The sequence below is a fragment of the Dryobates pubescens genome, unplaced genomic scaffold, assembly GCF_014839835.1.
Source record: "Dryobates pubescens isolate bDryPub1 unplaced genomic scaffold, bDryPub1.pri scaffold_87_arrow_ctg1, whole genome shotgun sequence".
In the NCBI taxonomy this organism is placed as follows: Eukaryota; Metazoa; Chordata; class Aves; order Piciformes; family Picidae; genus Dryobates; species Dryobates pubescens.
Window position 1 is genome coordinate 59186 of NW_026530805.1, and position 16644 is coordinate 75829.

The 16644-nt window shown below is 61.8% G+C and overlaps 1 protein-coding gene across 1 annotated transcript; it reads left to right on the forward strand.

Annotated features, from left to right (window-relative positions):
* Window positions 1–8294: 8294 nt before the first annotated feature.
* On the forward strand, window positions 8295–15821 carry LOC128899861 (SR-related and CTD-associated factor 4-like; the record flags this gene model as incomplete). The annotated part of the gene is made up of 3 exons (XM_054179574.1): window positions 8295–8360; window positions 11371–11413; window positions 15706–15821. Coding segments are annotated over 3 exons (225 nt in total), but the record flags the coding sequence as incomplete, so codon positions are not given.
* Between the last annotated feature and the right edge of the window lie 823 nt (window positions 15822–16644).

The following is a 16644-nucleotide window of genomic DNA, read 5'->3' on the forward strand; positions in this document are numbered from 1 at the left end:
TCCTCCTTTCCCCTTCTCCCCTTTTCCTCTTTCCTTTTCCCTTTCCCCCTTTCCTCCTTTCCCTCTTTCCTTTTCCCCTTTCCTCCTTTCCCTCTTTCCTCCTCTCCCCCTTTTCTCCTGTCCCATTTGCCCCTTTCCCCCTTTTTCCCTCCTCCTCCCTTTCCTCCTTTCCCCCTTCCCCCTTTCCTTTTCCCCTTTCCTCCTGTCCCCTTTCCCCGTTTTTCCCTTTCTCCCTTTCCTCTTTCCCCCCTTTCTTCTTCCCCTTTCCTCCTTTCCCCCTTCTCCCCTTTTCCTCTTTCCTCCTCTCCCCTTTCCCCTTTCCTCCTCCCCTCTTCCTCCTCTCCCCTCTCCCCTTTCCTCCTCTCCCCTTTTCCCCTCTCCTCCCCTCCCCTTTCCCCCTCCCCCCCTTTCCTCTCCCCTTTGGGTCTCCCCCCAGCACACTTCCCCAGCCCGCAGCCAGATCCCTGCAGGGAGCTCACTGCAAGCCCCTCCCAGGCCGGCTGGAGGGGGGGGGTGGGGGTGAAACCGACCCTCCTCCCTCCTCCTCCCCTTCCTCCTCCCCTTCCTCCTCCTCCTCTGGCCCCCAGCCCCCTCTGCTACGATTTGGGATGGGACCAGGGCAGCTCCCTGCCCTCCCCAGCTCCCCTTCCCCCCTGCCCCCAGCCCTGCCCTGCCCTGCAGCTTGGTTAAGCTGAGCCCCAGGGGCTGGGCGCCCCCCGGGGGGCTCGGGGGGGGGCTCGGGGGGGGCCTCGGGCCCCTGGAGGAGCCTTGCAAGCTTCAGCCAGGGAACAAATTGCTTCTCTGTGGGAGCCTTTCCCCCCTTCCCCAGCTGAGCAGACTGCTGGCAGGTTGGGGAGCAGATGGTGCAGCAGAGCAAGAGAATCCCAGGGGCCACCCCAGCTCCCCCCCCCCCCCCCAGCGCCCCCTCAGCGCCCCCCAGCGACCAGCCCGGGGCAGGTTGGGTGAGGAGAGGCCTTGGGATCCCTGCCCTGGGCTCTCCCTGCGAGCCTGAAGCTGCTGCAGCTCCTCAGGGGGGGGTTAGGAGTAGGGGGAGGGGGAGCAGAGCCTGGGCAATGGCTCCAGGGGAAGGTTGGGGGGGAGCAGAGGTGTGAGGAGCAACTGAGGGTCCTGGGGGGGGGCTGGAAGGGGGGGCAGAAGAGGCTGTGGGGAGACCTCAGAGCTCTCTGCAGCTCCCTCAGAGGAGGTTGGGGTGAGGGAGGGTTGGGGAGATGGAGGTTGGGGGGAGAGGGAGGTTGGGGTGAAGTAGGGTTGGGTGAGGAGCTGGAGCCCTCTCTTAGCTCCCTGGAGCCCTCTCCTGGCTCCCTGGAGCCTTCTCCTCTCTCCCTGGAGCCTTCTCCTCTCTCCCTGGAGCCTTCTCTTAGCTCCCTGGAGTCCTCTCTTAGCTCCCTGGAACTTTCTCCTCTCTCCCTGGAGCGTTCTCCTCTCTTCCTGGAGCCCTCTCTTAGCTCCCTGGAGCCCTCTCCTGCCTCCCTGGGGCCTTCTCCTGCCTCCCTGGAGTCCTCTCTTAGCTCCCTGGAACTTTCTCCTCTTCCTGGAGCCTTCTCCTCTCTCCCTGGAGCCTTCTCCTGGCTCCCTGGAGCCCTCTCTTAGCTCCCTGGAGCCCTCTCCTGGCTCCCTGGAGCCTTCTCTTAGCTCCCTGGAGCCTCCTCCTTGTCCCCTGATCCCCCTCAACCCTGGCAGCTCCCTGAGGCTCTCCAGCAGCAGCTCCTCTGCCCTTCCATCTCCTCCCTCAGCTGCTCCAAGGAGGCTTTGGGGTGGGGGGGGACAAGGAGACCACCTTGGCCCCCCCCCCCCCCCCCCCCCCCAAAGGCTGACAGAGAGCTGCCCAGGAGTGCCTTGGAACTGGAGGCAAGGCCAAAGCTCTCCCAGCTCCTCCTGCTGCTGCCTTCCACATCTCCAGCACCCCCTCCAGCACCTCCCCAGCACCTCCCCAACCCCCCCAGGAGCAGCTGCTGCTGGGGGGGGAGGGGATGGGGGGGTTGGGGCAGAGCAGTTAATCATCTTTGCCACCTTCCTCCGAGTGTGAATCCTCAACCCCAGCGACACCTGGGAGAGCTCCTGCTCAGCCCAGCCCGCTGCAGGCATCCCATAATGGGCACCAGATGGGATGGGGGAAGGCTGAGGAGAGGTTGGAGGGGGGGCTGGGGAAGTGGGGGGGGGGGGACACCCAAGCAGCCCTGGGCTGAACAAAGAGGAGAGCCCTGGTGGGCTCCCAGCAGCAGCAGCAGCCCTGGGCAGTGGTTTGGGGCCACCAGGGACCCCTTGGATGTCTTCATCGATGGCCTGCAGCAGCTGGAGGGGGAGGAGGAAGAGGCTGGCAGGGAGATGGCAGCTGGGGAGAGGGAGGGTGGAGGGGGAGAGGCCAAAAGAGCAGAGCAGGGCTCTGGGAGGTTGGGGAAGGCCAAGGGGAGCTCTGCCCAGGGGTCTCCTGCAGCCCCCAGGAGCTGGGCAAGCCCCAGGAGAGGTCTCCAGGCAGAGCAGCTTTAGGCTGGCACAGGGAGAGGCTGGCAGGGAGCTGGCAGTGGAAGGGCAGCAGCTGGAATCTCAGCCTCAGCTCCCAGGGTCCTGCTTCCCTCTGCTCACAGCCTCCTGCCCCTGGGCTGCCTCCTGCCCCTGGGCTGCCTCCAGCCCCTGGGCTCCCTCCAGCCCCTGGGCTCCCTCCTGCCCCTGGGCTCCCTCCTGCCCCTGGGCTCCCTCCTGCCCCTGATCTCCCTCCTGCCCCTGGGCTCCCTCCTGCCCCTGGGCTCCCTCCTGCCCCTGGGCTGCCTCCTGCCCCTGGGCTCCCTCCTGCTCCTCATCTCCCTCCTGCCCCTGGGCTCCCTCCTGCCCCTGGGCTGCCTCCTGCCCCTGATCTCCCTCCTGCCCCTGGGCTCCCTCCTGCCCCTGATCTCCCTCCTGCCCCTGGGCTGCCTCCTGCCCCTGGGCTGCCTCCTGCCCCTGATCTCCCTCCTGCCCCTGGGCTGCCTCCTGCCCCTGGGCTGCCTCCTGCCCCTGATCTCCCCTCCTGCCCCTGGGCTCCCTCCTGCTCCTCATCTCCCTCCTGCCCCTGGGCTCCCTCCTGCCCCTGGGCTGCCTCCTGCCCCTGGGCTCCCTCCTGCCCCTGATCTCCCTCCTGCCCCTGGGCTGCCTCCAGCCACCTCGCCTCCACCTCGCCTCCAGCTTGCCCTGGCCCCCTCCTGCCAGCTGCCCCCAGCCCTGGATTTCCTCTCTCCCAGGCCAGGAGGAGCTCCTTGCTCCCTTCCCCACGTGGAGCTCCCAGGGGCTGCCCAGCCCCAGCCCTGGCCCTGCTCACCCCCAAATGGGCAGCACCCCAAATCCCTTCCCAGTGCCACCCAGAAGGCTTCAATTGCTTTGGTCCTCCTGGGTGTCCTGCAGGCTCATTACTGAGCTGAGAATGAAGCTTTGTTGTCCCTGATGGGGGGAGGAAGAGGAGGAGGAGGAGGAGGAGGAGGGTGGCAGGGCCCTGGCAGAGGGCTTCAGCCCCTTCCCCACCTTCCCTGCCCTTCCCTGCCCCCTCCCCACCATCCCCATTTCTCCTGTGGGGAACCTCCAGGCAGGCTGAGACCTCAGGTCCCAGCTGCCCCCAGCCCCAATCCCACCCCAGGAAGCCCCTGAATGCTTCTGGCTGGGGAAGACCTCTCAGGTGCTGGACTCCAACCCCCCTCTGGCCCTGCCAAGGCTGGGGCTGAGCCCTGGCCCTCAGCACCGCAGCTCAGAGGCTCTGAAGCTCCCCCCCAGGGATGGGGACTCCACCACCACCTCCCTGGGCAGCCTGGGCCAGGCTCTGAGAAGCCTTCCAGGGGAGAAGTTTCTGCTCAGGTCCAAGCTGAACCTCCCCTGGGGCAGCCCTGAGCTCCTCTGCTCTGCTCCTGGCCCTTGGCACCAGAGCCCAACCCCCAGCCTGGCTCCAGCCTCCTCTCAGGGAGCTGCAGGGAGCCAGGAGGTCTCCCCCCAGCCTCCTCCTCCCCACCCCCACAGCTCCCTCAGCCCCTTCCCCACCTTCCCTGCCCCCTCCCCACCCCCTCGATGTCCTCCTGGCCCTCAGGAGCCCAACCCTGCCCCCAGGCTGCCAGCTGTGCCCTCCCCAGTGCCCATCCCCGGGGTGAGGGGGGGCACAATCCCTGCCCTGCTCCTGCTGCCCACCCTGGGGCTGCTCCCTGCCAGGCTGCTGCTGCCCTGCCAGCTGTGCCCATTCCCAGTTTCCCCCCCCAGGGGCTGCCAACTGCCCCTGGGAGGCAGAAGCCCAAAGGGGCAGAGGGCAGAACCCAGCAGCAGAGGGAGGAGCAGCTGCCAGGAGCACCCCAAGAGCCCTGCAGAGCTTCCTCCTCTCCCCCAAACCCCCCCCAACCCCCCCCCCCCCCCACCTTGGGGCATCCACCAGGGCTGTGGAGACCCCAGAGGAGGATCCTGGGCTCCAGTGGGAGAGGGAGAGGGAGGAAGAGGAGGCAGCAGCTTCCTCCCTGGGGGCTCAGAGGTCAGTTTCATCGACAAGCTGCCTGCTGAATGGAGCAGGGGGGAACAATGGTGGCCCTCGGGCAGGGTCAAGTGGGGGCTGTGTAAAGCAAGGGGGGCAGCGGGGGGGGGGGGGGGGGCAGGAGAGCCCCTCCAGGAGCCTGGCCTCTGCCAGCCCCTGTTTGCCTAACCCCTGACCCCGGGGCTGGCATTGGAGTCCCAGCTTGGGGACAGATTGGCAGCACCAAGGGCCAGGGCAGGAGTGGAGGTGATGCTGGGAAGGCTTCTCCTGGCTCATGGCAGAGGCTGAGCCCCCCCGGGTGGGGGTGAGGGGGGGGACCCTGGCACAGGCAGCTTGCCAGGGGCCACTCTCAGCCCCAAACTTGAGAGCTTTCAGCCCAGCCTGCTCCTTCCTCTCCTCCCCTGGTGTGGTCCAAAGGCTTTGGCACCTCCACAAGCAGCTCAGGCACCGTAGGGACCTGGCCCCTTCCCCACTGCCCACCCCCCTCATGGGGACCTTCCAAGCTCCTCTGGTCCCAGCCCCAACCTCCTTCAGTGGCACAGAGCCACCCAAGGAGCCCAGTGGGTGCCACCCAGGCAGCCCTGTGGGTGCCAGGACCATAGGGACCTGCCCCCTGCCCCTTCCCTACTCCCCCCTCACCCCAATTGGGACCTTCCAAGCTCCTCTGGTCCCAGCCCCAACCTCCTTCAGTGGCACAGAGCCACCCAAGGAGCCCTGTGGGTGCCACCCAAGCAGCCCAGTGGGTGCCAGGACCATAGGGACCTGGCCCCTGCCCCTTTCCCCCTCAGAGCAATTCCCTCCCAGCTCCATCCCCCCCCCCCCCCAGCTCTGCCTCCTTCTCTGGCAAGCAACCTGCTGCCCTCCTCTCCCCCACTCCCCAACCCCAGGCACCACTTCCCCCTCCTCTCATCCTCCTCCTTTCTGTCCCATGCCCACCCCCCCAGCCTCTCCCCCCCCTCCTCCCCTCTCCAAAGTCCCCACAGGTCCCTCCTCTGTCCCCAGCATCCCTTTCCCCCCCCCCCTTTTCTCTCTCCTCTCTATAAACAAAGCTCCTCAGTGTCTGAGGGGGGAAGAAAAGTTGCATTATGCAAATGGGAACGAGGCCCAGGGAGGTTTCTCACTGCCAGGACCCCCCCCTCGCCCCCTCCCCCCCTTCCCCCTCCTTCTTCCCCCCCCATTCCAGGCCTTGCACCTCGGTTTCCATGGCATGGCCCCGGAGCCTGCCTGGGCTTTGCATACGGATGAAGAGAGAGCAAGCAGCAGCCCAGGCTGGACAGGGGCAGCATTGTCTGGGGGCTGCCTGCTTGGGAGGGCCACTGAAAGGCTGCTGAGGCAACAAAACACACACACACACACCCCACCACCAGCACCAAACAACCCCCAGAACCCAACAGAAAAGCAACAACAAAAGCAAAGCAAACAAAAAAACACCAACAAAAACCCAACAGAGGGGGGAAAAAAAACCCAGCAGAAACAACCCAAAGGCAAAGCAAAGGCAAAGGCAAAGGCAAAGGCAACCCCAAAGGCAAAGGCAACCCCAAAGGCAAAGGCAACCCCAAAGGCAACCCCAAAGGCAAAGGCAACCCCAAAGGCAAAGGAAACCCCAAAGGCAAAGGCAACCCCAAAGGCAAAGGCAACCCCAAAGGCAAAGGCAAACCAAAGGCAAAGGCAAAGGCAACCCCAAAGGCAAAGGCAACCCCAAAGGCAAAGGCAAACCAAAGGCAAAGGCAAACCAAAGGCAAAGGCAAAGGCAACCCCAAAGGCAAAGGCAACCCCAAAGGCAAAGGCAACCCCAAAGGCAAAGGAAACCCCAAAGGCAAAGGCAACCCCAAAGGCAAAGGCAACCCCAAAGGCAAAGGCAACCCCAAAGGCAAAGGCAAAGGCAACCCCAAAGGCAAAGGCAACCCCAAAGGCAACCCCAAAGGCAACCCCAAAGGCAACCCCAAAGGCAACCCCAAAGGCAAAGGCAAAGGCAAAGCCAAAGCCAAAGGCAAAGGCAAAGGCAAAGGCAAAGGCAAAGGCAACCCCAAAGGCAAAGGCAACCCCAAAGGCAAAGCCAAGGCAAAGGCAAAGCCAAGGCAAAGGCAAAGGCAAGGCCAAGGCAAAGGCAAAGCCAAGGCAAAGCCAAAGTCAAAGCCAAGGCAAAGGCAAAGGCAAGGCAAAGGCAAGGCAAAGGCAAGGCAAAGGCAAAGGCAAAGGCAAAGGCAAAGCCAAGGCAAAGGCAAAGGCAAGGCCAAGGCAAAGGCAAAGGCAAAGCCAAGGCAAAGCCAAAGCCAAAGCCAAGGCAAAGCCAAAGCCAAGGCAAAGGCAAAGGCAAAGGCAAAGCCAAGGCAAAGCCAAAGCCAAAGCCAAGGCAAAGCCAAAGCCAAGGCAAAGGCAAAGCCAAAGCCAAGGCAAAGGCAAAGCCAAAGCCAAGGCAAAGGCAAAGCCAAGGCAAAGGCAAAGCCAAGCCAAAGCCAAAGCCAAAGCCAAGGCCAAAGCCAAAGCCAAAGCCAAAGCCAAGAGCCATAAAGAGCTATGAAGGCTCCTCAGGAACAGCCAAGGTTCCTCAGGAGCCATCAAGGATCCTCAGGAGCAACCAAACATCCTCAGGAGCAGCCAGGAGCCCTAAGGAGCAGCCAAGAGTCCTTGGTTGGGGCAGCAGGGCTCCCCCAGCAGCTCCCCCAGGGGGCACAGTGCCCAGGGGGGGCTGGGAGCTCTCCACAACCTCTCTGGGCAGCTCCAGGCCTCCAGCAGCCTTCCCCCAAACAACTTTCCCCCTCCTGGCCTCCACTCTGTGCCCCTTGGCCCTGGGCACCCCTGGGCAGCTGCCAGCCCCAGCCCCTTGCTCCCCCCCAGCCTTCAGCTCCCCTCTGGGGCTGCTCTCCTCCAGGCTCTCAGCCCCAGGCAGCTCTCAGCCTCTGCTCTTCCCAGAGCTGCTCCAGGTCCCCCTCAGCCTCCTCCCCCTTGCCAGGGCCACCCAGGTCCCTTTTTGCCCCACTGCCAGCCCCACCTCTGTGCCCAGCTTGTGCCCTGCAAGGCTGCTTTGCTTTCCCTGCCCCACTGAAACCCTGCAGCCCAAAGGCTGCTGCCTGCTGGATTCCTGGCACCTTTTCCACTTCTCTTCCCCGCTCTGCCTCCCTCCCTCCCTCCTCAAGCCAGGGGAGGCTGAGCTCCTGCTGGCATTTTGCTGTCAACAGAAGTTTTGTTCCCTTTGCCTGGGGGGGTGGCACAGAAGGGGCCAAGAGGAGCTGGAAAGTGGCAGCTCCTTTGCCACCTCCATTCTTGCTCCCAGCCTGGGTGAACAGCTCAGGCAAAGCAGGGCTTGAGTGGATTTCCTCCTCAGGGTGGGCAGGGGAGAGGGGGGAAACACTGAAGCTTGATGCTAATTAATTTGCCTAATTAACATTATCGGCACCGGGAGGAGCCCCAGACCCTGTCCCAGCCCCAGGGGGAGCCCCAGACCCTGTCCCAGCCCCGAGGGGGAGCCCCAGACCCTGTCCCAGCCCCGAGGGGAGCCCCAGACCCTGTCCCAGCCCCGAGGGGGAGCCCCAGACCCTGTCCCAGCCCCGAGGGGGAGCCCCAGACCCTGTCCCAACAGCAGGAGGAGCCCTGGAAACTTTCTGGACTTCCTGGGACAGAGAGAGAGAGCTGAGGGGAAGGAAAACCCCAACCCCCAGCCTGGCTCCAGCCTCCTCTCAGGGAGCTGCAGGGAGCCAGAAGGTCTCCCTCCAGCCTTCCTCTCCCCCTCAGCCTTCCTCTCCCCTCCAGCCTTCCCTTCTCCCCCTCCAGCCTTCCCTTCTCCCCCTCCAGCCTTCCCTTCTCCCCCTCCAGCCTTCCACTCCCCCTCAGCCTTCCTCTCCCCCTCAGCCTTCCTCTCCCCTCCAGCCTTCCTCTCCCCCTCCAGCCTTCCTCTCCCCCTCCAGCCTTCCCTTCTCCCCCTCAGCCTTCCCTTCTCCCCCTCAGCCTTCCCTTCTCCCCCTCAGCCTTCCTCTCCCCTCCAGCCTTCCTCTCCCCCTCCAGCCTTCCCCTCCCCCTCCAGCCTTCCCTTCTCCCCCTCCAGCCTTCCTCTCCCCCTCCAGCCTTCCTCTCCCCTCCAGCCTCTCTCTCTCTCTCCTTTTTCCTCCCTCCTGGCATCCCCTCACGTGGCAGCACACGTGGGCACCAGGGGCTTGCCATGTGAGGTGCCACCCAAGAGGCTGCTTGATGCTGGGAGAGCTGCACAGAAGAGCTGAATGGAAGGGAAACTCCCCCTCCTCCAGCCCCCCCCCCCAGACCCTCACAATCCACCCCCCCAAGCCTCCCCCCCCCAGCTCCAAGCCTATTTTCTTCCCTTTTGTTCCTGCTTTCCGGAGCTCTGTGGCACAGCAGAGCTTGGGGAGAGGAGGGAGAGGCTGGCAGGGAGCTGGCAGCTGGCAGGGAGCTGGCAGCTGGCAGGGGGAGAGGCCAAAAGAGCAGAGCAGGGCTCTGGGAGGTTGGGGAAGGCCAAGGGGAGACTTTGCCCAGGGGTCTCCTGCAGCCCCCAGGAGCTGGGCAAGCCCCAGGAGAGGTCTCCAGGCAGAGAGGCTTTAGGCTGGCACAGGGAGAGGCTGGCACAGAGCTGGCAGTGGAAGGGCAGCAGCTGGAATCTCAGCCTGCTCCAAGGTTCCTGTTCAGTTCAGTTTAGTTCAGCCCAGCCCAGCCCAGCTCAGCCCAACTCAATTCAGTTCAGCTCAGTTCAGCCCAGCCCAATTCAGCTCAGCCCAGCCCAGCCCAACTCAATTCAGTTCAGCTCAGTTCAGTCCAGCCCAGCTCAATTCAGTTCAGCCCAACTCAGTTCAACTCAATTCAGTTAATCTCAGCTCAGTCCAGCCCAGCTCAGTTCAGCTCAGTTCAGTCCAGTTCAATTCAGTTCAGCCCAGCCCAGCTCAATTCAGCTCAGCTCAGCCCAGCCCAGATCAGTTCAGCTCAGTTCAGCCCAGATCGGTTCAGTTCAATTCAGTTCAGCTCAGTTCAGCCCAGTCCAGCTCAATTCAGCTCAGTCCAGCTCAGTTCAGTTCAGCTCAGCCCAGCCCAGCTCAGCTCAGTTCAGTCCAGCTCAGCCCAGCTCAGCTCAGCTCAGCTCAGTTCAGTCCAGCTCAGCTCAGCCCAGCCCAGATCAGTTCAGTCCAGCTCAGCTCAGCTCAGCCCAGCCCAGATCAGTTCAGTCCAGCCCAGCTCAGCCCAGCTCAGCTCAGTTCAGTCCAGCTCAGCTCAGCTCAGTTCAGTCCAGCTCAGCTCAGCTCAGCTCAGTTCAGCTCAGTTCAGTCCAGCTCAGCTCAGTTCAGCCCAGCTCAGCTCAGCCCAGCTCAGTTCAGCTCAGTTCAGTCCAGCTCAGTTCAGCTCAGTTCAGTCCAGCTCAGTTCAGCTCAGTTCAGTCCAGCTCAGCTCAGCTCAGTTCAGTCCAGCTCAGCTCAGTCCAGCTCAGCTCAGCCCAGCCCAGATCAGTTCAGTCCAGCTCAGCTCAGCCCAGCTCAGCTCAGTTCAGCCCAGCTCAGCTCAGCTCAGCTCAGCCCATTCTCAGCGACCTCATTTTACAAACAATACATTTGGGGAGGGGGGGGGGGGGGGGGGGGGGGGGGAGGAGGAGAGGGGAGGGGGGAGGGGGGAGGGGGGAGGAGGGGGGGACTGGGTGGGGGGGACGCGGGGGGAGCGGGGTGGGGGGGTTAGGTTTTGCTTTTCCTTCAATTCCTCTCCCTTTGTGTCTTCATTTGTTGGCATTTCCCCCGGAGCTGGGAGCTTGGCATCGACTCAGCTCAGCCCCAGCTCAGCTTGGAGGCTGGCTGGGGGAGGGGGGGGGGTGTAAAAAAGGAGGGGAGTGGGGAAGGGTTTAAAAAGGGGGGAGGGGGAGGTAAAAAGGGAGGGGAGTAAAAAAAGGGGGGGGAGGTAAAAAGGGGAGGGGGAAAAGGGGGTAAAAAAGGGAGGGGAGGTTAAAAGGGGGGGTAAAAAGGGGGGTAAAAAGGGAGGGGGGTTAAAAGAGGGTAAAAAGGGTGGGGGGTTAAAAGAGGGTAAAAAGGGTGGGGGGTTAAAAGAGGGTAAAAAGGGTGGGGGGATAAAAGAGGGTAAAAAGGGGGGTAAAAAAGGAGGGGGGTTAAAAAGGGAGGGTTAAAAGGGGGAAGAGGGGGGTTAAAAAGGAGGGGGGGTAAAAAAGGAGGGGAGGAGGGTAAAAAGGAGGGGGAGGTAAAAAAGGGGGGTAAAAAAGGAAGGGGGGGGTTAAAAAGGGGGGAGGGGGAAGAATAAAACCCTTAATGTCATCATCTCCCCTAAACTGAGTTTTAATTGTTAATCCTTTAATCCCTCTCAGAAGGCTCTCTCTATCCACTGATGGTTTCGCCCCTCCCCGTCCTCCCCCTCCCCTCCTCCTCCCCCTCCCCTCCTCCTCCTCCTCCTCCCCCTCCTCTTCTCCCCATTCCCCATTCCATAATTATTCCCTTCCCCTTTTCCCCAGCGGCCTGAGGAAGCTCTTCGAGAGGTGGGAAGAGAGAGGTGGGGAGAGGGGAGGGGAGGGGAGGAGAGAGGGGAGGGGAGGAGAGGGGAGAGGGGAGGGGAGGGAAATGAAACCTCCTTTTAGAAAGCAATAATAATAATCGAGCAAATCAAGCCCCAGAGAAGGGCAATCCCAAGGGGGGGCCAAAGGGGGCTGCGAGGGATAGAGTGGGGATTAAAAATGCCTCCCCCCCCCCCCGGTCTCCCCCCCCAGAGCCCCCCCTGCCTCCACCATCAATATCGCAGCCCTCGGGAATTTCAGGGCTGGTTGGTCTCAGCCTCTCTCCTCCTCCTCCTCCCTTCCCTCCCTCCTTCCCTTCCCCCCTCCCCCCCCCCCCCAATCAATAGGCAATCGAAGGTCGTTGACTCAAGCGGCTTCACCTCTCCCTCAGCGACCTGCGCTGAGCCCAAGTGGCTGCGTTGAGCCAGGACTAGGTGCGGAGCAGCACTGGGAAAGGGTTTCCAGGCAGCTTCTCTCCGGCTTGGCTAGGCCTGGCCCAGGCAGTTCAGTTCAGTTCATCTCAGCTCAGCTCAGCTCAGCTCAGTTCCATTCAGCCCAGCCCAGCACAATTCAGTTCAGCCCTGCCCAGCTCAGTTCAGCACAGCCCAGCACAGCCCAGCACAGCCCAGCTCTTTTCAGCTCATCCCAGCTCAGCTCAGTTCAGTTCAGCTCAGCCCAGCCCAACTCAGTTCAGCCTAGCTCAGTTCAGTTCAGTTCCATCCAGCTCAATTCAGCCCAGCCCAACTCAGTTCAGCCTAGCTCAGTTCAGTTCAGTTCCATCCAGCTCAATTCAGCCCAGCCCAGCTCAGTTCAGCCTAGCTCAGTTCAGTTCAGTTCCATCCAGCTCAATTCAGCCCAGCCCAACTCAGTTCAGCCTAGCTCAGTTCAGTTCAGTTCCATCCAGCTCAATTCAGCCCAGCTCAACTCAGTTCAGCCTAGCTCAGCTCAGTTCAGTTCCATCCAGCTCAATTCAGCCCAGCCCAACTCAGTTCAGCCTAGCTCAGTTCAGTTCAGTTCCATCCAGCTCAATTCAGCCCAGCTCAACTCAGTTCAGTCTAGCTCAGTTCAGTTCAGTTCCATCCAGCTCAGTTCAGCCCAGCCCAACTCAGTTCAGCCTAGCTCAGTTCAGTTCCATCCAGCTCAATTCAGCCCAGCCCAACTCAGTTCAGCCTAGCTCAGTTCAGTTCAGTTCCATCCAGCTCAATTCAGCCCAGCTCAACTCAGTTCAGTCTAGCTCAGTTCAGTTCAGTTCCATCCAGCTCAGTTCAGCCCAGCCCAACTCAGTTCAGCCTAGCTCAGTTCAGTTCCATTCAGCTCAATTCAGCCCAGCTCAACTCAGTTCAGCCTAGCTCAGTTCAGTTCAGTTCCATCCAGCTCAATTCAGCCCAGCTCAACTCAGTTCAGCCTAGCTCAGCTCAGTTCAGTTCCATCCAGCTCAATTCAGCCCAGCCCAACTCAGTTCAGCCTAGCTCAGTTCAGTTCAGTTCCATTCAGCTCAGTTCAGCCCAGCCCAATTCAGTCCAGCCCAGTTCACCCCAGCCCAGCCTAATCCACCTGAGCCCAACTCAGCCCAGCTCAGTTCAGTTCAGCACAGCCCAGCTCAGCCCAACTGAGGTCCTGGAGGGACCAGGACGGCCAAGCAGACTTCTTAGGATGCTTCTGAGCGGCTTGGAGAGTCGGCGGGAGCCGAGTCCCGGGGGGCTAATGCGGCACTTAAGGGCTGAGGTCTCTAACGGCTCAGAGGTGATAATTCAGGGCAGTTAAACCCGACCCAACCCTCCCCACCCCCTTTGAGAGGGCTCCGGGGAGCACCAGAGGGAGCTGTGAAAGTCCAAACCCCTCCGGGCAAGCTGCGGAGCTCTCATTGACTCCGGAGCTGCTCTGATGAAGCACCCTGGAGGGAGGGGAGGGAGGGAGGACTACCGTTTACAGACCACTGACCTTGTCCTTAAGCTGGGAACCCTCTTGTAGAGGTCTGCCTGAGGTTAATCCACTCCTAACATCTCTTTCACCCCTCCTTAACTCCCCCTCCCCGCCCCTTCCCCGGCCCTAAGCTCACCGAGGGCTGCGAATCATCAACCCTCCTAGAATGAGCTTGACCCAAGCTGCTTCCACCTCCTCCTTCCTTCCACCTCCTCCTCCCTCCCTCCCTCCCTCCCTCCCTCCCTTCCTCCCTTCCTGAATTCCTTCCTGAATTCCTTCCTTCCTCCCTTTCCTCCCCTCCTTCCCTTCCTTTCCTCCCCTCCCTCCCTTCCTTTCCTCCTTCCCTGCCTCATTTCCTCCTTCCTTCCCTCCCCTCCTCCTTCCTTCCCTCCCCTCCTTCCTTCCCTCCCCTCCGTCCTTCCCTCCCCTCCTTCCTTCCCTCCCCTCCTTCCTTCCCTCCCCTCCTTCCTTCCCTCCCCTCCTTCTTCCCCTTCCTCCCCTCCTTCCCAGCCTGTCCCGCTTCTCCCCGCAGCAACCTGCAGCATCCCACCCTGGGGAGGGGGGACCGGGGGGATCAGAGTGACAGGGGACGACCCTCGGGGGTCCGGCGAGCTGTGGCCTCAGCGACCTCGAAGGGCAAAGTGATTCTTGCGGGAACAAAGAGCAGCCAGGGGCTGGAGTTTGAGTGCAATTAACTCGGGGAGGGGGCGGGGGAGAGGGGAGGGGGCAAAGCAAACAGACTTGGAGTTCATCAGCGCCGAGCCCTGAGGGCAAGCAGCGAAGGGTTCAGAGACTCCCAGCGCCCGCGGAAGGGGCAACAGGAGGAGGAGAGAGCTCTGGACACAAAGAAGGGAAGGGGAAAGGAGAGGAAGGGGAAGAGGAAAAGAGAGGAAGGGAAGGGGGAGGGGAAGGGAAGGGGAAAGGAGAAGGGAAAAGGAGGGAAGGAGAAGGGAAAAGGAGGGAAGGAGAAGGGAAAAGGAGGGAAGGAGAAGGGAAAAGGAGGGAAGGAGAAGGGAAAAGGAGGGAAGGAGAAGGGAAAAGGAGGGAAGGAGAAGGGAAAAGGAGGGAAGGAGAAGGGAAAAGGAGGGAAGGAGAAGGGAAAAGGAGGGAAGGAGAAGGGAAAAGGAGGGAAGGAGAAGGGAAAAGGAGGGAAGGAGAAGGGAAAAGGAGGGAAGGAGAAGGGAAAAGGAGGGAAGGAGAAGGGAAAAGGAGGGAAGGAGAAGGGAAAAGGAGGGAAGGAGAAGGGAAAAGGAGGGAAGGAGAAGGGAAAAGGAGGGAAGGAGAAGGGAAAAGGAAGGGGAGGGAAAGGGAGGCAAAACCTAGGATGAGAGCAGGGGCAGGGCTGACATCGTGCCAGGCACCAGGAGCGTTTGGGGGCTGGAAAGCAAAGGGTCCGGCAGGGATTGGGCAGGGGCTGATCAGGGGCTGGGCAGGGGTCTGGCAGGAGCTGGGCAGCAGGGGAGGAAGCCACTGGTGGCTGGACAAGGAGCTGCCCCCCACAGCCGGAGCTGCGGCCAGGACCCGGGGAGGAAAGTGGCCGAGAAGGGATTCAGCCCCAAGCCAGGGGAGGGCTGGGGGCCGGAGCAAGGACACAGAGGGAAGGATGCCAAGGAGCAGCTGGGGGTGCTGGGGGCTCCCCTAAACCTGGTGCCACTCCCAGCCCCCATCTCCCTCTGTGTCTCCCCCCCCCCCCCAAATCCCCCCCCACTATCTCCCAGCCTCCTTCATTGTCCTCCTTGGGCAGAGCTGGAGGCTGGCACCGAGGCTGTGGGAGGCAAAGGAGCAGCTGGGGGTGCTGGGGGCCCCTTTGCCCCCCCCCTCCAAACCTGGTGCCACCCCCAGCCCCAATGGTAGGGGAGGGGGCAGGTGGGGGGGGGGGGGGGGATGCTTAGGGCTGAATTGGGGCAAAGGGGGGGATGAAAAATAGGAAGGGAGGGCGGGAAAGAAGAAAGAGAAAGGGAAAAGAGCTCCCTTTAAAGAGGAGGAGGAGGAGGAGGGCAAAAACGGGGGGGGGGGGGCGGGGGGCGGAAGGGTGGGGGTGTGTAAAAAACTCGTTAGCACTAATTATCAGGCCCAGGGCCCAGCGATTAATTTGCAAGTCAATTAAGTCCCAGATAGGTTCCACTGCTTCCTGTTCTCAGCCACTGAGGGGGAAAGAAAGAGGCAGCCACAACCTGCAGCCTTAATCCTCCTCCTCCTCGGCCGCCATGGCTGGGGGCTGCCTGCCTGTGCCAAGAGGGGAAGGGGGATGGGGAGGGGGAGGGCTGGGCTACAGCTGGCACAGCTCTGGGGCCGTTATGTGCCACTCATTGTGCCCTCCCCAGCCCCCCTGGCACGGCGCCGGAGCCTCCCCTCCCCCCCACCCTGCCGCCGCCATCTGGGAGCCTCCGGCGCCATTTTGAGCCTGGCCTAGGCAGGGAGGCTGCCAAAGGCTCTCCTGCACCTCTAGGCCTCTGCTGCTGCCCTCAGGAACCCCCCCCGGGCCAGGCTGGTGAGGTCTGGTCAGGTCTAAGCCAGCCTGGGGTTGTCGCAGAGCCAGGCCTAACCTAGCTCGGGGTTATGGCAGAGCCAGACCTAGTCCAGCCTGGGGTAATGGTGGTGCCAGGTCTAATCCACCCTGGGGTTATGGCAGAGCCAGGACTAGTCCAGCCTGGGGTTATGGCAGAGTCAAGTCTAACCCAGCCTGGGGTAATGGTGGTGCCAGGTCTAATCCACCCTGGGGTTATGGCAGAGCCAGGACTAGTCCAGCCTGGGGTTATGGCAGAGTCAAGTCTAACCCAGCCTGGGGTAATGGTGGTGCCAGGTCTAATCCACCCTGGGGTTATGGCAGAGCCAGGACTAGTCCAGCCTGGGGTTATGGCAGAGCCAGGCCTAATGCAGCCTGGGATTATGGCAGAGTCAAGTCTAACCCAGCCTGGGGTAATGGTGGTACCAGGTCTAGTCCAACCTGGGGGCTTGGATGGAGCTGAGCCTGGGAGGGAAGAGAGGTAGGATGGACCTTGAGGCTGCCCCCCCAGCCTTGAACCCAAGCTGTGGTTTCTTCGTCACCTGGAGCCACTAATTACACAACAACAGCTCCAAGGGAAGGGACCTCAAGGACCCTCCAGCTCCAACCCTCCTGGAAGGGACCTCAAGGACCCTCCAGCTCCAACCCTCCTGGAAGGGACCTCAAGGACCCTCCAGCTCCAACCCTCCTGGAAGGGACCCCAAGGACCCTCCAGTTCCACCCCCCCTGCCCTGGCCAGGGACACCTCAGAGCAGGTTGCTCACAGCCACCTCCAGCCTGGCCTTCAACACCTCCAGGGCTGAGGAGGAGGCTTCCACCCCTACCCTGGGCAGCCTGTGCCAGGCTCTCACCACCCTCCTGGGGGAAGAACTTCTTCCTGACAGCCAATCTGGACCTCCCCACTTCTACTTTTGCTCCAGCTTGAGGAACTGAAGAGCTCCAGAGGTCCCTTCCACCCTCTGCCCCGCTGAGACTCCACCAAACACTGCTTCCACCTCTGGAAGAGCACAGGGGAGGAAAACCACTCAAAGGGTGTGGGGAGGAACCTCCAAAGTGAGGGGGGGAAGGAAAAAACCTTCAAAGTGAGGAGGGGGAAAAGGAAACCTTCAAAGGGAGGAGGAGAGGAAAAACCTCCAAAGGGAGGAGGGGGAAAAGGAAAGCTTCAAAGTGAGGAGGGGGAAAAGGAAAGCTTCAAAGTGAGGAGGGGGAAAAGGAAACCTTCAAAGGGAGGAGGAG